This window comes from Ahaetulla prasina, chromosome 7 (genome assembly GCF_028640845.1).
Source record: "Ahaetulla prasina isolate Xishuangbanna chromosome 7, ASM2864084v1, whole genome shotgun sequence".
In the NCBI taxonomy this organism is placed as follows: Eukaryota; Metazoa; Chordata; class Lepidosauria; order Squamata; family Colubridae; genus Ahaetulla; species Ahaetulla prasina.
This window is the reverse complement of record NC_080545.1, coordinates 38,302,994-38,327,108: the sequence shown is the minus strand read 5'-3', so window position 1 is coordinate 38,327,108 and position 24,115 is coordinate 38,302,994. Positions and strand designations below refer to the sequence as shown.

Genomic DNA, 24,115 nt, shown 5'->3' with positions numbered 1-24,115 from the left:
ATCAAACCAAATAATGAACAAATAACTCTGAGAGGATTTGACCAATGGTGAAATCTGGACGGATCTATCTGGCTCACACAAATTGGTAGTGCCGGTAGTGGGAGGCTCCACCCACCCACTGGGAAATCATTATATCCCATTTTTGACCCTTTGCGCATGCACAGAAGAGGTGCGCATGGGCGCTCCCGCGTGCCCCCTTCCCAAACTGGTAGTGAAGGTAAGTGGATTTCACCACTGGACGTGCTGATAAACCCTTGGAGGAAGATAAATGGAGGCATGTCACATATACAAGGAAACACAATAATCAAAGAAAAAAGCAGCATACATCAACAAACCCCTACTGCTCAAACTAATCCAACCAGAAGCAGCCCCATTAAAACTAAGCTCTCAAAGACTTCCGGTTTGGCTCCGCTTCGTGCAGAAAGCAGCTATGATTTAGCTGCTAACTCCCTAGTCTGTAAAGCTGTTAGGACATCGTAAATCTGAGTCCAACAGCTTGGATTCTTTCCTTCGGGCAAAGGAGGAAAGTTGAGCAATTAGGTTCGAGGTTGAGATGCCCTAATAAGCTTTTAAAGCTGGTGGGAAGTTCTCCTTCTATAACCTGATGAGCTCCTGGCTAGGAGAGGCATTTGCCTTCATGGCAAACAAACGAAGCGTCCAATCTCCACGACAGGAATTGATTTAATGATGGATTGGAACGTGGACGGAGCAAAAACTGGAGTTCTAACACCTGTTTGTAAGAAGATTGTGAAACCCTGAGGATTTATTGGCTGCGAAGATAGGAGAGAAGAAAGCAAATGGCGGTTTTGTGGAATGTGTGCTCTGAAAACGAAAGTAGAAATGCTTACTAACAGCTAGTGTTGAAATAGAAGAAAGAAGATACATAGAAACATACTGACTAAACGGAAGATATGAGAATTTTATGATTTATATTTTTTTTCTTTTTTGGGGGGACTGACTAATTGGAAGAAATGAGAATCTTATGATTTATATTTTTTCATCTTCCTTGGGATTATAGTGATTTAGAAGATAGGTTTTTTTGAAATTTTCTTTTAAAATTTTTTTCTTTCTCTTTTTTGGTCTATTATTAAGCTAGCCCTTTTTTTTTTAAAATGGCTTTTAAGCAAATAGTGCCAAAAGTTATTAAAAACTTTGACATTTCAGCTGAAATTTCTTCAGCTCAGATTCAAAAATTAAAAGAAGAAATCAAAAAGGAAGTAAGAAATTTTTTACAGGAGTTTTTGGAGAGTCATTTTTTAGAAATAGATCAAAAATTTGATGAAATAGAGAAAGAGATGTTGGATTTTAAGGAAGTGGTGGAAGAGCAGAAGAGGGAAATGAAAATGGTAAAGGATGCAATTGCGCAAATATTAAGTTCTTGTATTCAGATGCAGGACGATCTTGCAGAATTTAATAAAGCTAATTTAGAGCTGCAAAGGAAAATAGAAGATATTCAAAAAAATCAAAACAATTGGAACTTAGATAATAAGATGGAAGAGTTAAAGGCAAAGGTAGATAGGGCAGATGAAGAAAGAGTAATATTACAATATAGCTTAATGGAATATGCTATAAGGGTGAGGGGGTTGAAACAAAACAGGAAGGAAAATTTAAAGGAGATTTTTACGCAAGCCTTTGCACAGATAAAGGGTGTGGAGCCAGAAGATTTTGAGATTAATATTGAAAGAATTTATCGTGTTAATTCTTGGTGGGCAAGACAAAATAGAGTACCTAGGGATGTGGTTATTTATTTTACAACTAAAAAGGTTAGATATGAAATTTTGCAAGCCTTTTATAAAAATAAATTTCAGATATTGGGACAAGATATAAAAATGATGAAGGAAATTCCTCCTAAAATGTTAAGAAGCAGAAGAGAATTTGTTTTTTTGGTGGATGAGCTTAAGAAATACCAGATACATTTTAGATGGGAAGTCCCAATGGGTTTGTCACTGAATTTTAGAGGTAGAAAGTATTTTCTTAATTCAGTTATGAAAGCGAGACATTTTTATATTAATGTTTTAAAGAGTGGGAATTCTTTGTTGTTAGATGCTAAGTTAACTGGTTTGGAAATGATGGAAAATAGAATGGGAGAGGGGAGGAATGTTTAAGATGTGAATAGGATGATTATGGTTAATTTTTGGAATTGATTTGTTTAGGATATAAATTATAGGATTTGTGTTATTTGCTATTTGTATGGTATAAATCTATCGGATGATACTACTCAATTGTGAAGGTTGGAAAGTGAAATTTATGAATTTAGATAATGTGGATGTAATGATTTTAACTGTTTACTGTTATATTGTGGATGTAGTTTAAATGATTATTTGCTTGATATTTGATTGATGGAGTAGTATTGGAAGATTGAATATTAAATTTTATGACAATTGAAGAAATATATAAGTGATGAAAACCTGAATTTGAGAAGCTGGATTGTAATTTAAGAAATGGACTTATGAAACTTGAAGGAATATACAAGTGGGGGGGAAAAAATAAATAAAAAAAATTGAACTTTAGAAGATGGACTAATTTTTAAAATGGACCGTAAGAAGAATGGACATTAAATGTTATGGCAATTGAAGAAATATATAAGTGACAAAAATTTGAGTTCGAGAAGATGGACTGTAATTTGAGAAACAGACTTATGAAATTTGAAGGAATATACAAGTGGGGAAAGGGGGAAAAAAAATTGAATTTGAGAAGATGGATTAATTTAAAAAAAAAAAAAGGACTGTAAGAAGAAGTAATACGTGAAGTTGGTATTGTTTCTTTTCTTTTTTTTTATTATTCTTTCCTATCTTCTTATTTTTATTGTGTGGGGATTTATAGTTTTAAATTTTCTCTAAGGTGGGAAGGTATGTATATTTTGTATACTCTAGCTTGTGATTGGTGGTTATAATACCCGGTATTTGCTCTGGGAAGTCCGGGGGGAGGGAAGGGGGAGGAGGGGGGGAAGGGGGGGAAAATGAATCAACAAGTGATGCATGGACTGATTATTAATGTATAGTAATCTTAGAAGATATGAATTTAAAAAATTTAAAATGATATTGGGGATGCTCGACTGCCATTTCAAGAAAAGGAGAGAGGAGTAGAAGGAGGGAAGAAAGTAGATAGGAAAGTGCAGAGAAGGAGGAGGGGAATAAGAGGGTGAGATAGGGTGGAAGAAGGGAGGAGTGGAGGAGGAGGAGAGGAAGTAGTAAAGTGAAGGGGATGAAGGATAAGGGAAAGTTGTAGAGGGTAGAGAGGGAAGTTGTGTAGCAAGGAAGTGGCAGTTGGGCAGGCCTGAATTAGTAATAAATAAAAATTAATGATTAATGATGGATAATAGATTGTATATATATATGATGTTGAAAAATGGAAATAAAAATTATTTACATAAAAAAAAAAACCTAAGCTCTCAAAGAAAACACACAGACACTTAGAAAAGAGATATCATCAAATACCCCTAAAAAGTTACATCAACCAACACACCTGAGATAAACAGAAAAGCACCCCAGGCTGCACTCCTTAAAAAAGGAACAAGAGTGTTGGTGAAAGGAGATTCTATTCTCAAAGGAACAGAACCAGCTATTTGTAGACCATGTATACAATGTAGGGAGGTATGTTGTCTCCCTGGAGCAAATTAAAGATGTGGCTGAGGACCTAACCAAAATAATTAGACCCACAAATTACTACCCTTTCCTCCTCTTTCATATTGGGACGAATGACATAACAAAGAACCTAAATACAATATTGAGAGATTATAAGCAACTAGGTGATAAAGTTAAGGAGCTAGGAACACAAGTAGTGTTCTCATCAGTACTCCCAATGAAAGGCCAACAACCATTGAGGGAAAAAGAATTATAGAAATAAACCACTGGCTAAAGCAGTGGTAGTCAACCTGGTCCCTACCACCCACTAGTGGGCGTTCCAGCTTTCATGGTAGGCAGTAGGGGTTTTGTCCAATATTGAAGCACTTTCCCGTTTTTAAATTTAATTGACTGTTTAAAAAAATTTCATAGCATTATTTAAAAACATTTTCATTAGGTTTTCATAAAATTCCCCGTGACAATTATATGCTTTAACTTGCTGTAACTCTGCGTTATAAATTTTATAAAGTAAAGTTACTTCCCTACTTTATAAATCACCATTAATGTGGAACCAGTGGACGATTAGAAAATTTTATTACTAACAAAGATACAAAAGTGGGCGGTAGTATAAAAAAGTTGACTACCTCTGTGCTAAAGGGTTGGTGTCACCAAGAAAAATTTGGTTTCCTGGACCATGGATTGCATTACCTACAAGAAGGACTCTTGGCAATGGATGGGCTGCATCTCACGAAAACAGGGCAAAATGTACTAGGAAAAAGACTGGCCCAATTCATCAGAAAGGCTTTTAAACTAAAATTGAAAACTAAAATCAAACAATGAGGTAGGGAGTGATGAGAAAAACAGAAAAACTCAAACAACAATTAGGAGATGCAGGAATCATACCCATGGACAAGCATAAAAGTCTTAAATGCTTATATACAAATGCTCAAAACTTGGGGAACAAACAGGGTGAACAAGGGTAGGTATGACATAGTTGCCATCACAGAAACCTGGTGGGATGAAACCCATGATTGGAATGTACTGATGGATGGATATAAATTGTTCAAAAGAAACAGATCTACAAAAAGAGGAGGTGGAGTTGTACTATATGTGAGTGACCACGACATATCTACAGAAATGTACATGATAAAACTCCTCCAGAATGTATATGGGTCAATATAAACGGGGGGAAAGTGACATTGCCATAGGAGTATATTACAGGCCACCCAACCAATCAGAAGAAATAGATGAACTCTTTGCCAGTTAACAAATGTATGCAGGAAGCATATCACCATAGTAATGAGAGACTTTAACTATCCAGATAACAACTGGGAGACCAACTCTGCAGTGAGTGGGAGATCAAACAGATTCCTAACCAACTTAGCTGACAACTTTATCATCCAAAAGGTAGTGGAGGGAACTAGAAGTAAAGCTATACTGGACCTAATTCTTACTAAAAGAGAAGTGATTGAGGGATTTGAAGTTGTTGGAACTTTGGGTGAAAGTGACCACTTCCTTCAACAGTTATGATTTATAATTATTATAAAAAAGTTATTTTTTAATTAGAAAATAGATTCATTTAGAAATGCCATATGGTTATAAAATACAGTGAAGTTTTAAAAGACTAATCAAACTGTGCTACATAAATGCTTGTCCAACTCTGAAGTTCTTTGCCATCAAAACTAGGCCAGGTCAAACTCTATGTAGCATATGTCTACTAGAGTGTTTAATTAATACATTAACAGCCAGTTATCTCCAGCTGCTGCCCTCTACATGTTAGATCTGTTGTATGATATATGTGTTGGTTAAGATTGGTGGGAATTTGGGGAGTCCCAACCACTGTAAGAGAGCTCTAACAGTACCCTCTACTGTTATAGACTGTAAAACTCTAAATCAGGTGTTTTCAAATTTGGCCCTTGAAGAGTGGTGGACTCCCAGAATTCCCCAGCCAGCATGCGCTATGAGTAACTTGCTGGCTGGGGAATTCTGGGTGTTGAAGTCCACCACTCTTCAAGGGGCCAAGTTTGAATATCCCTGCTCTAAGTGATTAAAATCAAAATCAAATTACTGTAAATCAAATATCTTTATTACAGTCTTTGACTAGCCTTTACAATTTAAAAAAAACATAGTAAAAAGAACAGTTTAATACAACAATTAGTTGTTAGGGAAGAGAAAAATAATGGGGCAATAAAGCAGCATGCCTAATTTAAAAAAATTCTGAATGTGTGGCTTGGTAAAAAAAAATTGGCCATCTGATGTGTAAGTGTAGGTGCCCCTTAAGAAATAATAAACATAAAATTTATCTGCATAGCCCACATAGTTGGAAATGATTGGTGCAATCAAAGCACATCTTAGGGCATTGTAGACACCAATGTCTAAGTGATTTTAAAGTGTGGCGAAACAAGGTACTAGGTGAGGATGCACATTTCTCTGCTACTCTCACTGCTTCATATTTGTTTAGATTTGCAAGCATATGCACCAAGACAAATTCCTTGTGTGTCCAATCACACTTGGCCAATTAAAAAGAATTCTATTCTATTCTATTCTATTCTATTCTATTCTATTCTATTCTATTCTATTCTATTCTATTCTATTCTATTCTATTCTATTCTATTCTTTGGTCTCATGGAATTAACATGTTATCAAAGCAAGCTTATTCTAAGCGTATGCTAGGTTCTAGCAATCACTTCATGTTTAAAAGATGCGGTGTGATTTTGGTACTTTTTTCAGATCTGACCACAAACTGAGTAGCAATGCTTTAAGCAGTGATCTGGGGGAGAGAGAGGCATGGCCAGCGTTGTGGCGGTAAGACATTGATCCCGATGCTCCGGGGAAAATACCAATATCTCAGCCAATTTGGGGATCCTTAATGGATCATAGCTGTCCTATAGAGACAGCGAAGAAGGGAGGCATGGGCTGATGTGAACAGGAGATGTCAAAAGCCGGGGCGGCTACACAAAAGACTTGAGCAGGAGCGGTGATTGAACTGAGTATTGTTACCGGGTGAGTGATTGGCCAACTCACAGGTAAGAAGGAATCTTTTAAAGCTTAAAAGAAGTTCCAACTTGAAATTAGCAGCTAATTGGCATGCAGAAATTTAAAGTGAAGGAAAACAAAAAGCAAAGAGGAATTTAAGATTAAAGCCCTAAGATTAAACTTTCCATCTGGATTTAAAATTGGACCTGGAAGAAATTAAAAATAATAAAAAGGAAAAGAAAATTAAGGAAAAGCATCTTTTATTAACAAAAGAACTTAATTGAGGAAGAAGAAGTAATTATCTTTGTGGATTAACAAGTGACATTTTGTTGCCGGGGGATTTGTGAATTGGAGAGAGAAAAGAAAGCACCGCATTACTTAAACTGGGAAAAGACCGGAGGAATGTTTGTTTAAACAGCTGCAGTACGACTTCAAAAAAGGAGTGGAAAGACCAAAAATTCAAATTGGAATGCCTTAAAGCAGGGGTGAAATCCAGCAGGTTCTGACAGGTTCTGGAGAACTGGTAGGGAAAATTTTGAGCAGTTCGGAGAACCAGCAGTGGAAATTTTGAGTAGTTCAGAAAACTGGCAAATACCATCTCTGGCTCGCCCCAGAGTGGGGTGGGAATGGAGATTTTGTAATATCCTTCCCCCAGGAGTGGGGAGGGAATGGGGATTTTGCAGTATCTTTTCCCTGCCACACCCACCAAGCCACACCACGCCCACCAAGCCACGTCCACAGAACCGGTAGTAGAAAAATTTGGATTTCACCACTGCCTTAAAGGAACATCTGAACTGGACATTATTTGGAAAGAAAAAAGAAAAAAAAGAGACATTATATGGACTTGAATTTGAACTATATATAAGTTAAAATAATAAACTTAAAAATCCTTTCTCCTTAAATTGAAAACATGGAGAGTTGGGAGGATGAGTATGAGGAATTAATGGAGATGCTTCAAATGGTATGAGAATCATTTAAGGGTAATAAAGAAGCGGAGGAGTGGTTAAAATGTAAAAAAAAAGGATGAAGAAATTATGAGGGAGAAGCAAGAGGAACAAGAATACAATGCTGAAAAGGAAATAATTGAAGATAAAAACATAGATTATTACACTGGGATTGACAGTGATAGAATAAAAATGGGGGCAAGTATATCTCAAAAAAGAAAAGAAGGAAATGGGAAAAGATTGAGGGGGAAAATTAAAAGAGTAAAAAAAAATATATGATTACACTGGGATTGACAGTGACAGAGTAAAAATAGATAGGGGAAAGTATCTCTCAAAAAAGAAGAGAAGAGGAAGAAATGGTGAAAGATTGAGGGGGAAAATCAAAAGAGTAAAATTAGAGAAAGGAGGTGGAATGGAAGATACAAGAAAGAGAAAAAGAAGAAGATAAGAGAATGGGAGAAAGGGAGGAAAATATTAAGAAATGGAATTTTGGAGAGACCGAAAGAAAATGGTTAAAAGGGGAAGAAAAATGAATAGCAGAAAAAAAATTAAAGTAGTTGTATAAATTTTATGTAAGAAGTAAATTAGAAGAAATATATTGTATATTGTAAAAGGGAAATAAGAAAGGATGAAATGAAGTGTATGTAAGAAGCAAAAAAGAAGAAATATACTGTTTAATGTGAAGTGGAAAAATAGATGAAATGTGAAAGATATAATGGGATATAATGATATTATAAAATATAATTATTTATAAAGATATAATGTTTTACTGTCTGAGGATGTATGGAATTGGAGAAAATTATAGTGGATGCTAAAGAAATGTATTTTAAATATAGAAAAAAACAAAGAAATTAATTGAAATCAAGATATAAAACTGAAAAGAAATAAAAAACGAAGATGTATACTGTTTAAGAAAAATAGTCCAGCAGATGAAACATGAAAGATAGAATGGTTTATAGGTGAAAACAATTGAAAGTGAGATGTAAAATGGAACAAAATTGAAATGTTAGTAAATGATGTATCCTAATGAAAAAGAAAAATAATTATTGAATTGGGAATAAGAATTTAAAGAAAAGAAGAGGTGGAAGGTTGTATTAATTAAAAGGCTTCAAGATAAAAATGGAATAAAATGGACAATGTTAATAATGAAAACATATGAGGGGAATTCTGAGAAATATACTCAATAAATGGGAAAATCGGGGCTGTCTGGACACCATAGTGAAAAATACTGAAATGAAAATGAATACAGCAATAGAGATAAGAAGGAGGAGAGAGAGGGAAGAAAGGGAGAAGGAGAGAGAGGGAAAGAAGAAAGGGAAGAGGAGAGGAAGAAAAGGAGGAGAAATAAGAGTAGGAGAGAAGGCTAGATAGGGAGGAAGAATGGAGGAGGGGGAGAAAGGAAGGGGAAGTAGAGAAGGAGTAGGAGAGGAGAGAAGAAAGTAGGAAGGATAAAAGAAGGGAAGGAGAGGAATAAGAAAGAGAAGAAAGATTGCTGGAAGATGAAAAAGATGAAATGGAAGAAAGACAACCCCAAACATGTTTGAATACATCAGGATAAAAATTGAATTAGCTAAAAAATAATAAAAGAAAATATATATTATTAAAAATGGAGAAATTAGAACTTGAGGGCGAAAGAAGATGTGGTTTGTATAAATGAGCATAGAAATATTAAGACATGATTAAAATATGGAAAAAGAATATTTTGGCAAAAATTGTAGCTAAGTAAAATGTATTTGGATATGTTAAATTGCGTAAGATATGATATGGCCAATACTCTGTTCATAAACTATGTGTGTGTGTGGGGAAATCAATAAAAAAATGATTAAAAAAAAGCAGTGATCTGAAAAAATCTAACTGATCCAAATAGAAGAATGTTCATCAAGAAAAATTCTAATATGACTATACTAAGGGTGAAATCTACTTATCTTCCCTACCGGCTTGGAAGTGCACATGCTGTGCGCGTGTGCATGCGCTTGTGCTTGCTTTGCTGACGCACGTGTATGGCGCATGCGCGCGGGTAAAAAACAGGTTTGACGGGTGGGTGGAGCCTCGCGCTGCCATCGCTACTGGTTCATCCGAAACGGTAGCATTTCACCACTGGACTATACTATTTAGCAATCAATATTGTAGCTGGTCTGCATTCATATACCAAGTAATTTGTTTGCTAAAAGTTTATGTTAGATTCTAATTCAATTTTCTGGCCTAAGAAAGAAATGCCCAGTATTTATTCAATATATAATATCAACATCACATTTGTTAATTTTATTCCATTTAAAGATCACTTTGAAAAGGATTTTTGAATCTTAAAAAATATAAGTATGGACACAAAAACTCATCATGTATGTTTGCAAATTATTTAGTAATATTTATAATAACCTGCATTCTATAGTGATCTATTTTATATGCACAAAACATATTTATTTCAGCAGAATAATGTAACTTCTATTTATTTATTAATCATTTATTTAATATCTACACTGACCATCTTACCTAAGTGACTCTGACAGTTTACAACATTCTTCTACAATATAGATAAATATATTGGATAATACCTACCACCCATGTTATTGTCAATTCTCTATTGCTTCCACCTCCTCCTCCAACCTCAGAAGGGGCCACATTTGGAGCTGAATAATAGAAAAAAATCATAATAAAGATCCATCTGCTTCCATGAAATAAAAACATCATTTAATTTCTCCATTATTAATTATATGGATTTGAGATAAGTCTTGCACAATTTTAGGCATTAAATAATGGAATATAGACTGCTACCAGCATAAATCTGCCAATTTTCTTCAGTTACTGAATTTACACTTTTCCACGGTGAATAGTTTCTCTTTGGAGACCATGGGTAAGCAAATACTAGAAGGATATATTGTTCTTAGCTCAAGAGTTTATACTTAATGGATAATATTTTGGAATCAGATAATGTGCATGCTTATATCTTATGGCTTGCTTACAGTAGATTTCCCATCAAAATAAGATCTTCCTGAAGAAGTAAAGTAGAACATTATTTCCAATCAATATGGGCATAGCATGTACCTAATGAGAAATTTAGTTTTACCCATCTGGGAATACAGAGTTGGAGAAACTTGACCCACAGGATGGTTTGCATTATATTTGCCATTTGACAAATAATATTTATAAAACCAATTGTGGACAGACTGCATTCAATAAAACAAAATGCAGTCATCAAGCAAATAGTAAAAGTAAAAAAGATTAATTTGAAAACCCAGAAAAGACATGGAACTCTCCATGATGAACTCTCAAAAATGTTTATAATTAATGCAGAAAATTGGAATTGTTCAAAATAATATAAGAAATGGATTGCTAAAAAGTCTTTTTATGATCACTATAATATACATAATAAAGAATCAAAGCTCTGATGCACCCCGTCTTCTACTTGTTGCTGTTGGTCTGCAACAATTATTTGTCGCCCTAGGTTCCCTGTTAATGTTGTCCTGGGTTCCCGCAGGAACGGGTCTCAACCCTCGTTGAGACAATTTAGGGGGTCCTCGCAAGGACGAAAGCAGCCAAATAAAAGACACCACACCAAAAGCTTTTCAGGTTGAGAGAGCACGAAGAAAGGGTTGTAAAAAGAGAGATGTTGTAAAAAGATTCCCCTTAGATCGCAACAGTCTCTTTTATTATGCAGTTTTAGCAGGGAGGGGTAACTACAGCAATGAGGGAATTAACATATAGAAACTTAGCTATACCAATCAGCAAGCGTTTAGAGTATACGTATTAGCAAAATACCACATGGTTTTCAGGAAATCATGCATTTTACCTGAATCGAAACCCAACTCAGGAATGTAAAACTAGCTCAGGGAAAGGTAGGGGCCCAAATCAGGGAGAGCAAAACTATGCATCTAACTCAGAGAAGGTTAGGCGGAATAGAAACCTAATTCAGGGAAAGACTATTAATCATGTCTGTCATGTAGCACTGAAAAAGTCAAATCAAGTTCTCCCGGCTGTGAGGCCTAAGAAAACCTGAACCAATGATATATCCATATGTCCTCTGTTTTTATTTTTTAAGATGGGTAATTGATATATCCATATGTCCTCTGTTTTTATTTTTTAAGATGGGTAAAATTCCTCTAAAGCTATGACATCCCCAGTGGATCCCCCCTCCGGGAGACCCCGCAGGGAGTCAGTACACTTTTCCAAAGGAATGGTTCCCGATTCAGTGTCTTCATCAGCCTCAGAGGCTAATTCTAAAAGAGGTTGTTTATATTCATTTTCAACAGTGTTCTTTAGCAAGAGGACATCATCTCCAATACTGTTTAGTCGTTGTTTCAAAAATGCTAGAACTCTCCCCATAACACATGGGCCAATTGTACATGCAAGGAGCAACAAAATCAGAGGACCAACTAGGGCAGAGAGGAGGGTGGTTAACCAGGGAGAGAGATTGAACATTCCCTGATACCACGTATGGGATAGAGAACGCTCTTTTTCTCTATCTTTCAATCGGGTATTTAATTCTGCCATAGAGTCAAGCACAACACCAGAACTTTCAGTGTAAAAACAACATTCTTCTTTCAAAGCTACACACAGACCGCCCTGTTTTAAGAATAGCAAGTCCAAACCCCTTCTATTTTGTAACACAACTTCGGAGAGAGAGGTCAGGGAATTTTGGAGGGCAACCATAGATTGCTCAATGCGTTTGAGATCAGCATCTATTTCAATACTGAGCCTGCAGATGTTTTTGTCAGCCACAACCATTCCTGCGATTCCAGTTGCAGCACCAGTGGCTCCTAGGCCCAGGAGAAGGGCCAAAGTCATAGTAGTAACCACCTCCCGCTTTGGTTCGTGGAAGGTATTGGGGTGTTTCTATGCAGAAAAGAACTCATTATTGGAAAAACAGACATTTTAGGGAGAAGATAAACCTGAATGCAAAAGCGTGTTTTGTGTGTAAAATGTCTCCACTGACACATGCAGTAGCACCGTAGAGCAGGCCCAAATAGAGCCATTGGAAGGAATAAAAACTGACCGTTTAAACGCTTTGGAAAGATCTGCAGTTGATAGAGTAGTGTATTATAGTCCACCCTCCAGTGTCAAGTCCTAGCCTTTCTTTGGACAAGTATATTGTGCAGGAAGTATAGGCATCCGAGGAGGCATTGATACAATAGTGAGAAAAGTTAGAGGGTACATACCCAAGGCAACAACCTTGACCTTCAATTGAGGATACCGTTATAGAAGAGTTAGACCACCTGCAACCGGTATCTGAGGTGCTATTGGTAAAAGGTAGGGCAGAACCTATGGCCTCATAAAAAGGGGGTTGAGAAGACAGACACAGCCAACATCTACTATCATTGTTAGGAAAAGTACGGGCTGCCACAAGGGCATCATGCAGAGGAGACCAGGGACACCAATGGATTGTTGCTTTTAATCAAGGGCTGTAAAAAGGGCGAATTGACTTGTTTGTTTGGGCCCACAGGTGGGGATGTTTCTAAGGACATGGTAAGACGAATTATGAATATATTTCCTGGATGTCTGTAATCGGAATTATCTCTCGACCTTCCCCCCCATCTTTTCCCTTTAAGCCATTCAGTAATCGGAAGACTCCTTCCATGAGATGTAAAAGTAACAGTCATAGGATTGAGGCGAACGCCGCAGCAGGCCCAATTGGAGCAGGAATTCCAAGGCAAATTGTTATCAGGGCCTAGTACAGCTTTGATATAGTCAGTAGTATAGGGAGCAGTCCACCAAATCTTTCCGGTTGACACACATTGCCAGGACTTACAGTACCAATCAGAGATGGTCCCACATTCATCTAGGTGGGAGAGATCAGTAAGATGTCCTGGGCAGATATACAGGCCTGGACCAATTGACCAGACGTCCCGAGGGGAAGGATTACATTTTGTTTTACGTTTAAATCCATGGGCCACCAGCATTTCAGCAAAGTCAAAGTAGAGTGCAGGAAACCAAGGCCACAGAGTTCGATTAGAGATGGAATGAAGGACGCCCTTGGAAGTCCAAAATAGTCCAAGTATAATTTATGGACGATGCAGGTTCTGCTGTGCTCGGATAAGGAGCGCTGCAAACGAAGAGCTGCAGGGGTAGAAACGTGGGAAGAGGCAAGGAGCGAGATCGCCAGGGAAAATGGGCAGCAGAGAGAAGGAAATTTTCATGTCAAAAGATCTTTCTTGCTTTGGGAAAACAGGGAGCATGCATAAGTGCTGTAGTCTTCAGATGAGATGTTAAAAATTAACAGAGAAGTGGAACAGGGAGAAGATATAATGTAAGTATTGTTAGAGGGATGGACTGGATATCCATTCTTTAGCCATGTCCACTGAGCCGGATGGAGCAAGGGATGGCGTTGTCTGCAAACAAGTTCGCATACGACCCCAAGAGGGGTTAGTATTCTACAATGAGGAACTCTTATATAAGCACTTAAACGTTCAAGGAATGTACATTTAGGAAGAGAGGAAGAGGCATTAGGGACAGAAGAGGCAAGAGAGATCAGTGATAGGATCAGAAGGATCTTCATCTTTCTTTTTTGGTTGATTGAGATGACAGGGGCGAACACAGCGAGCTGGAACCCACAGGACTCGATCAGGCAATTGAACTGCAGCGTAACCTTTTCCCCAGGTAATCAATTGAGCTGGACCTTTCCAAGCTGGATCCGGAAGATGCCTATAATATACCAGAGGACGAGAAGAGGGGAGGGGAGGAGTGGAAAACTGTCTCGAGGCGGCAGTGGAGGCAGGAGATCCAGTTAGATTAAGAAAATTCAATGAATACAAGCAAACATTTAATACATTTTGCAACGCCGGGAGTGTCGGGGGGCTGATGCCTTTTGACCCCAAGTGTCTGTCCAAGGCCTGTTTAAGAGTCAAATTCGCTCTCTCTATAATGGCCTGGCCCTGGCTATTGAAAGGAATGCCGAATTTGTGGATTATTGACCAGCAATGGCAAAATTGTGCAAAGGCAGAGCTCGTATAGGCTGGTCCATTGTCAGTTTTTAGAGTTTTTGGACATCCCAACGTTAATAACTTGTTTTGCGGTTTCACCCCTTTGCAAGGTTGCCATGATGAAACCTGAATATGTATAAAGGATGGATATTGAGTTACATCCATTTGCCATAGTTGACAGGGCACTGTTCCTCTGGGGTTGACCCCCATCGGAAGAGAGTTACCTTGGCGGCTGCAAGTAGGGCATTGATGTATGATCAGATGCCTCAGCAGCCGTGAAGCCAAATTGTTTCATGAGCGCCTTTTTGTTTTGATGAAAATAGGAGTGACTGTCCCAAGGAGAGACAGGAGAAAGTGTCAAAAGAGAGGAGGCAGAGGCCGCAGCGTCTGCTACATAACAAAATAGGGATGTGTACGTTTGTAAATGAGAGACTGTAAAGTTGTGAAAAGAGAAGTGAGATTAGAATCAAGAGAAGGGGACAAGTAAGATTGAAAAATAGTTTTTACTATTTGAGTAACATACTATGTGGAAGACAGAGAAAAAGACAAACAATCAATAAAAACCCAACTCCCACCCTTTTTATTCATGTGTGGAAGTTGGTCACTAACAAATCCATGCTATCAAAAACTTTCTGTAACCTTCTAACTTATCACATCCTATAACTTTCTAACTCACCTCTGAAATAGTTCCTAAAACAGGGCACATATTGTGCTGCTAAAAAAGAAAAAGAAACACAAACAGCAAATAAGGGGCACACTGAGTCTGATTCAAAAAAGAAAAACATGGCGGAAGCTTTAGGGTGAGTCTGTTTATGTGGAAAACCTAAGTGCATTTTCCAAAAAACTGATTTACGCTTAAAAAAAAAATGCATCCATACATAAGAAGATAGCCATGTGTCTGAAATGCTGTAGGGTTTCCTGCCTGGGCAGGGGGTTGGACTAGAAGACCTCCAAGGGTCCCTTCCAACTCTTATGATGTATGTGAACAGCTGCAAAAATACAAAGCTAAATGAAACATTTTTAGTCAACTCAGTGCTTTGAAAACATTTATAAAGGTATAGGTTTAATCAGGCAGGTTAAACCTCAAAAAGTTCCAGAAAAGATAAAAATTAAAATTAAAAGCAAAATCAAAATTGTATGCATGATTAAAAATTAAAATCAAAATTGTTTTCATGGTGGAAAAGAAAATATATCTGCATAGTTTTTACATAGCCTTTTACAAAAGCAATGCTTCCAGAGAGCCTAATTGTCCCTCCCTTCTCAGACAAGAAAGAAGAGAGAGAAAAAAATGGAGTGGGGGTGAATGGTTATCCCCCGTAGCCCACCCTTTTCCCTGGCACAGCAAGGAACAAAGGGGGGAGTAGTTAAGATAAGCCAGAGGGCAGAGAAAAAAGTTAAAAGTAACTCACTGGAAAGACACTCATGCATATGAAGAGAAAAAATCCAAAAGTAACTCAATTGCTCGCAAAAGGAAAGAAAAATGTTTTATTTCGTTTCCAAAAGTACCTGGCTGCTTGCATACGGAATTTATGCAGACAGATACACACACACACACACACACACACATGCAGAGACAATTTCTCACACATGTACACATTTCTTGCAAATCCAAAAGACAACACAGAAATTTCACACCTTCTCAATGAGTTTTGCACATACACACATTCCATGCAAATCAAGCATCACAATTATCTCTACAATTCTTTTGCAGGTCTGAAAATGATCACATACATACATACACAAGCACACACATCATCAAACAACATTTACAGACCTGGGGAACTTGTCTGAGAAAACTCAGCAGTTTAAATCATGACTGTGATTGTGGATCCTTTTAAGTCATTTTTGATAAGGCAGAGGTCCTAACAACTCTCTAAGTGACGTCTGCAAGTAAAATGAGGCATTCAAAGATCATGTGCCAGATGAACAAAATTTTTACAGGGGCTCTTGGACTTTCATGGAAAAAGGTTCCCAATTTTTCCCATGTAGTCACTGTGTGAGCGATCGCACCCTTGGGGAAAAGGAAGGGGTGCTGTGGGGGAAGGGAGGCAGGCAGGGGAAAGGAGGCAGTTTTCAAAGCAGGGATGGAAGAAACAGGCATTTGGTCTAGCTCAATATGCTTTGAAGGTTCAGAGTGGGGGGAAAGGGAGGAGGGAAAGGAATGAGCGGGCAGAGGAACTGAAGGAGAGTGAATGCCGTAGGAAGTAACAGCTTCTTTTAAATTTTTAAGCACCCGTACATTGATGTTGTCATGTATCGGCTGTCCTCCTCCTGGTGGATTGAGGTTTAAAGGGTAAGCCGATATCGGGGGTTCAGTTCTTAGAGAAAGAGAAGAAAGAGCAACCAAGGCAGAGAGAGTACCTGCAGCTATGTCTGTATCCTCCGAAGGGGGGGGAGACGCTGCAGAAGGAGAAAGAGCTGTGTCCGCAGGGGGAGCAGAGGCAGCTACAGAGACAGAAGAAGATTCATACGGAGGGGGAGAAACTTTTGGCAGGGATTCGGCCGTAGTAGAAGAGAGCAGAGCAGCCGAATCAGTAGAAGGAGAATTAGGATAGAGGGTGCCAAGAGCAGCTGTAATGGCCCGCCAAGTCCAGGCGGAGCTCGAGGGTGGTAGAAAAGAGGTAAGAGATTTCTTAGAAAGAGGATAGACAGTGGTGCCATTAACTTTTTGCAAACAATTAGCCTTCTTCACCAGAGAGTAAAGCTCATTCCTATGCAATGATGAGACTTTCGAGTTCGAGGAGCCCATAACTTACGTGTGCACGTGTCGCGTCCCGGACGGGTAAGCTATGAGGGTGAAGGTGACGCACCGCTAGACAACGATCGCGCCTCTGGACAACACAACAGGATAGGACGAGCCCCCAGATGTTGCTGTTGGTCTGCAACAATTATTTGTCGCCCTAGGTTCCCTGTTAATGTTGTCCTGGGTTCCCGCAGGAACGGGTCTCAACCCTCGTTGAGACAATTTAGGGGGTCCTCGCAAGGACGAAAGCAGCCAAATAAAAGACACCACACCAAAAGCTTTTCAGGTTGAGAGAGCACGAAGAAAGGGTTGTAGAAAAAGCTGTTGTAAAAAGATTTAGTTAAAAGGGTCCCCCTTAGATCGCAACAGTCTCTTTTATTATGCAGTTTTAGCAGGGAGGGGGGAACTACAGCAATGAGGGAATTAACATATAGAAACTTAGCTATACCAATCAGCAAGCGTTTAGAGTATACGTATTAGCAAAATACCACATGGTTTTCAGGAAATCATGCATTTTACCTGAATCGAAACCCAACTCAGGAATGTAAAACTAGCTCAGGGAAAGGTAGGGGCCCAAATCAGGGAGAGCAATACTATGCATCTAACTCAGAGAAGGTTAGGCGGAATAGAAACCTAATTCAGGGAAAGACTATTAATCATGTCTGTCATGTAGCACTGAAAAAGTCAAATCAAGTTCTCCCGGCTGTGAGGCCTAAGAAAACCTGAACCAATGATATATCCATATGTCCTCTGTTTTTATTTTTTAAGATGGGTAATTGATATATCCATATCTACTCATGAAGACTTTGTAATTCAACATCAAAACATCTGGAAAGTAGCAGGATAGGAAATGCTATATTTAAATATTATCCTAAAAAAATGAACTATCCTAAAAATAAAAAATGTCATCAAAAAGTCTACAGGCAACAGTCAGAGTGGTAGGCTAGATAAAGAGACTAACTCAGAGAAATTGTGTATCATTTTCACAGGTTAAAAGACTGGCTAAAGAAGAATACTGAAAAGCAGGTCAATCCTGGGCAATGTAACAATTTATTTGAACTAGAGTTGAGTGCAACTAGAAAAAGCAAGATGCAACATAAAAACCAGGTATATCATCACCCCTATAAGAAAATCCATCTGATAAATCTGATATTTCAAATGACAGCACCAAGCCCATATATCTTTGGAAAGCATATACCTGTTTGTGACTGCAGCAGAGGCTTTTTAGAACTGGAACTAGATAGAAACCCTGCCAGCCCTGACAATGCTGGAAACAACAGGGAGAGATAATATTCAAAAAGACTGATGCAGGGCGATGAAGATTTCCAGAATTATATTCTGACCAAATCAAGGCTGTACACTTTTAGCTGCAATATAGAGATTGTGTTAAGGTTGCCCAGATGGTTCATGCCTACTTGCAGATTTATCTATGGTGTTCAGAGTCTCTTCAGCATTGCTGATACTTGAGCTGATATCAATTATTGCATACATCTCGCTCCTTCAATCACTGATTCTTTGCAGGAATTGTAATACTATCTTTGTCTAAGTTTTTTCAACACTAATTCAACAATTCTGGTTTATTTTACTGTTTTACAACCTGGCTTAATACTGACTGATTGAATGGCTATTCTATTTAACCCTGTTAGAATCTGGCAATATGTGAGAACTTCTTTAGTCAAGAGCTAATACAAGAAAACCAAATTCTTTGGAACAGCTGCCCTTGTTATACAATGCAAGCATCCACTGAGTCAGCTTAATGCTTAAACTCCTCCTGCCTCATTCTCTATTTTGCCTAAAATATCTAGTTTTTCACACAAAAATGGGAAAGGAAACCAGAGATATTTACATTACTACATTTCTAATATGAAGTGATGTGTTCCTGAATAACTGATCTTGGGTTGAGAGTTTTACCAATTAAATAAGCATTTCCTTATGTCTTGAGGCATAAAATCTTAACAGATTTCACTGGCTTTGTGAGGATGTTTGAAAATTCTTCCTCAAAGGCTAATACAGATAGACCTTCAATATTTACAAGAGGGGCATAAGTCTGTGTTGAACTACCATATACCTGTGCTTTTAGATTAAAGGCTGAATGAACCAGCATTAGCGATCCAATTTCAGGAAAGCCTAATTGATGAAGTGTTTTAGGAAGAGGCAAGACAATGCCCATTTTAATTACTCATGTTGTTCTATTAGTATAAAATCAGCTGGAGGGTTGGAATTCAGTTGAGAAAATGCCTATACATACACACATATGTATATACCTATATACTTTTATTTAAATAATATACTATTATTTTAAAAACTTTGCAACTGAGTCTGCAGTAACAGAGTCCATGATGCTGGACAGACCATCTGCTAAAAATTAAGCAATGTTTCTTTAAGGAGCAGCTTTCTGTGATCTCACCGCCCCCCCCCCATCTTTACAAACGTGGAGGAGATTCTAACACAGGAAGAAGCAATTTCCCCGGAGCCATGGATTACCAAAAAAACCAAATGGAGGAAACAGAGAAGGAGAGGTAAAAGGGCGGAATTTTAAACAGATTAAGGAATAGGAGAAATAAAACTCTGCCTTCAATTTTCCTAACCAACATATGTTCACTTGCTAATAAGATGGATGAAATACTCCTTTTAAACAGATACAATTCTGACTTTTACAATTCAGCAGCCCTATGCTTCTCTGAAACCTAACTAAATGAATCAATTGAAGATAGCAGCCTGTATATCCCAGGGTTTCAGATTCAATGATCAGACAGAATTGCAAAAATATCTGGTAAAAAGAAGGGAGGAGGCTTATGCTTATATATCAACAATAGCTGGTCTCAGGATATAACTATAATATACAAATTCTGTGACGAAAACCTAGAGACATTAATTATCAACTGCAAACCATACTATTTGCCCTGTGAATTTTCCTCATTTCTTCTAATTGCTGTTTATGTCCCAGCACAAGCCTGTATAAACAAGGTATTACAAACTGTAGCTGACCAAATTATGGAGGCTGAAGCCAAATACCCTGATTGACTGGCCATTATTTTGGGAGATATAAACAAGGCAAGGAAAGAGATACCAAAATACTTTCAGCATGTCAGTTGTCCCACTAGAGGCAAGAATACTTTAGACCACAACACACAATACACAACATTAAAAGATGCTTATCAGTCTTTACCACGAGCAGCTGTAGGACACTCTGATCATTGCATGATTCACCCTGTACCTGCTTACAGGCAAAGACTTAAAACCACAAAACCAACAATTAAATCAGTGAAGACCTGGACTGAGGAGGTAAAGCTAAAGGTACAGGCTTGCTTTGACTGCACTGATTGGAATATTTTTTAAGATACCTCTGCAGACCTGGATGAACTCACAGATACTGTAACAACATATGTCAGCTTCTGTGAAGACCTATGTGTACCGACAAGGAACTTGTGAATATACAGTAACAACAACCCTTGGTTCACAGCTAAACTTAAACAGCTATGTCATTCCAAAGAGGAAGCCTACAGAAAAGGTGATAAAATGCTGCACAATCAGGCCAGAAATGTATTAACAAAGGAGATCAGAACAGCAAAAAGAAGCTTCTCTGAAAAGCCAAAGAATGAGTTCTCAACAAATGAACCAGAAAATATGTGGAAAACTCTTAAAAATATCACCAGCTACGGAAAACCTCCTTCCCAGGCTGAAGGAAATCAACAACTGGCAAATGACCTGAACGTGTTTTACTGAATATTTTTTACTGCAGGTTTGAAAGGAAACTGCAGCCACCTATATCCACAACCCTCATTTCAGACACACCAACAACAGCCAAGCCTCCTATAACTGACCCCATCCCATTGGTTCACAACGCCTAGTGATCACAGAAAAGGAAGTGCAAGACATATTTCACAGACAAAAGCCAGGAAAAGCTCCAGGCCCAGACAAGATAACTCCTTCTTGCTTAAAAGTCTGTGCTGACCAATTGGCCCCCATCTTCACCCATATTTTCAATAAATCACTAGAGATGTGCTATGTTCCTTCTTGCTTCAAACGCTCTACCATCATCCCAGTGCTGAAGAAGCCCACCATCAAGGAACTGAATGACTATAGACCAGTTACTCTTAACATCTGTAGTCATGAAAACCTTTGAAAGGCTAGTGCTGTCCCACTTGAAAACCACCATGGATCCACTGTTAGACCCCTTGCAATTTGCATACCAAGCAAATAGATCAACAGATGATGCTGTTACTATGGCTCTGCACTACATCCTACAACATTTTGAATCTCCAAAGACCTATGCAAGGGTCCTCTTTGTAGACTTTAGTTCAGCATTCAATACCATCATTCCAGACACTCTTCTAACTAAGCTAAACCAGCTACAGGTACCTGTAAGTGGACTTGTAAGTGGATCATAAGTTTCCTAACAAACAGGAAGCAGCAGGTGAAGCTAAGCAGAATCACATCAGATACTGTACAATTAGCACAGCCCCCCCCCCCAAGGCTGTGTGCTCTCCCCACTTCTCTCTGTATACCAATGACTGCATCTCTAATGATCCATATATTAAACTACTGAAGTTCACAGATGACATAACAGTGATCGGTCTCATTCAAGACAATGATGAATCCGCATACAGACGGGAGGTTGGACAACTAGCCTTGTGGTGCAACCGGAACAATCTGGAACTGAACACACTCAAAACCATAGAAATGTTGGTAGACTTTAGGAGAAACCCTTCCATACTTCCACCTCTTACAATACTAGACAACACAGTATCAACAGTAGAGACCTTCAAATTTCTAGGTTCTACCATATCGCAAGATCTAAAATGGACAGCTAACATCAAAAACATCATCAAAAAAGCAAAACAAAGAATGTTCTTTCTGCACCAACTCAGAAAGCTCAAACTGCCCATGGAGCTGCTGATCCAGTTCTACAGGACAATTATTGAGTCTGTCATCTGCACCTCTATAACTGTCTGGTTTGGTTCCGCAACCCAATAAGACAGACACAGACTTCAGAGGATCATTAGAACTGCAGAAAAAACAATTGCTACCAACCTGCCTTCCATTGAGGACCTGTATACTGCACGAGTCAAAAAGAGGGCTGTGAAAATATTTATAGACCCCTCGGATCCTGGACATAAACTGTTTCAACTCCTACCCTCAAAAGGACGCTACAGAGCACTGCACACCAGAACAACTAGACACAAGAACAGTTTTTTCTCGAATGCCATCACTCTGCTAAACAAATAATTCCCTCAACTCTGTGAAACTATTTACTAAGTCTGCACTATTAATCTTCTCATCGTTCCCACCACCCATCTCATTCCACTTATGACTGTATGACTTTAACTTTGTTGCTTGTATCCTTACAATTTCTATTGATATTGTTTCCTGATTGCTTATTTGTAACCTATGACTATCATTAAGTGCTGCACCTTAGAATTCTTGATGAACGTATCTTTTATGTACGCTGAGAGTATATGCACCAAGACAAATTCCTTGTGTGTCCAATCACACTTGGCCAATAAAAAATTCTATCCTATCCTATCCTATCCTATCCTATCCTATCCTATCCTATCCTATCCTATCCTATCCTATCCTATCCTAATGTGTCTCATTATGAGCTGCCAAAAGAAACTCTATTGTATCTTTCAGAAATATATGAATCTTTTAAGCTCTCTTTCTTGCTAATATTTGCACATTTTTAGTTTTCTACTCCTGTAATACTCAGAGAGATGAAGAGTTTTCCATTATTGCTTATCCATGATAGTTTCAGAGGCCTCTAACAATTTTAGGCACCTGGAACTCAATTTCTACTCACAAATTAGGCCAAATGTGGATGCAGACTGTGGCAGATGCAGCTGACAGTTATCCACGTTTGGATCCTATAATCCTGACCTTTGTAATTATGATTCAAGTCCATATAAGTAATTACAATTTGATGTAATTGAAGTTTATCCTTTTCAAATGCCCAAGGGTTTGGTTATCATAATCCCAATATTGAGAAAAAGGTAAGATTTCATTTCTTCATAATGAAGTTCAGATACTAGTACTGTAATCCTCAGAGAAAGATATTCAGATCACTCTACCCACCAAATACAGTATTTTGAGATTTTAAAAAGTGATCAGTTATACCTTTCCTCTCAACTTTATCTGTGTGCTATAAAGCTGACCTTAGGACTAATATACCAACCAGTCAATTTTATCTGACCCAGAATCAGAGCTCTATGTCCCACAGATGTAGAAAATGGAGTTCATTTTGCCCATTACTTTCACACTCAATTTCGTTTGTCAAAAGGTAGTCTGGAGAAATGCATCAATGTAATAATTACCAGGTATCAAATTATTAATTCAAATTCTTGTACCCATTCATTTTGCATCTACTAGCTTCATTAAATTAGATGCATAAACATATGTACATCATTTGTATAAAGGGTGGCAAATGGAAAACCAAATCCGATCTCGTCCGGCCCCTTGGTTCTCCGAGGGGCTGAGGGAGATGAAACGCCGGAGAAGACGCCTAGAGAGCACCTGGAGGTCCAGTCGTTCCGAAGCTGATCGGACACTAGTTAGGTCCTATTCTAGGACCTACCTAGTGGCAATGAGGGAGGCGAGGCGGTCCTACGCCTCCACCCTCATTGCGTCGGCAGATAACCGCCTGGCCGCCCTGTTTCGGGTGACCCACTCCCTCCTTCACCAGGAGGTGCGGGATGACCCTTTGCAGGGACGAGCCGAGGAGTTTAGTGGTTATCTATACGATAAAATCGCTCAGCTCCAGGACGGTCTGGACTGAAATTGGGATGATCCAAGCGAGGGAGAGGAGGCACGTCTTGTCGAGTCTGTTTGGGATGAGTTTGACCCTGTGGCTCCCGAGGACGTGGACAGGTTATTGGGGAGGCTTCACGCCACGACATGTTTACTGGACCCGTGCCCTTCCTGGATGGTACTGGCCACTCAGGAGGTGACACGAGGCTGGCTCCAGAGGATTATCAACGC

General features: G+C 38.5%; 1 protein-coding gene across 1 annotated transcript in view; it reads right to left on the bottom strand.

The window, feature by feature from the left end:
- Window positions 1–24,115, bottom strand: part of CNTN1 (contactin 1) — a 423,340-nt gene that overhangs the window by 31,060 nt on the left and 368,165 nt on the right. The window contains exon 19 of the mRNA XM_058191827.1: window positions 10,040–10,110. Coding sequence (XP_058047810.1) covers window positions 10,040–10,110 — 71 coding nt within the window. The remainder of the gene's footprint in view (window positions 1–10,039; window positions 10,111–24,115) is intronic.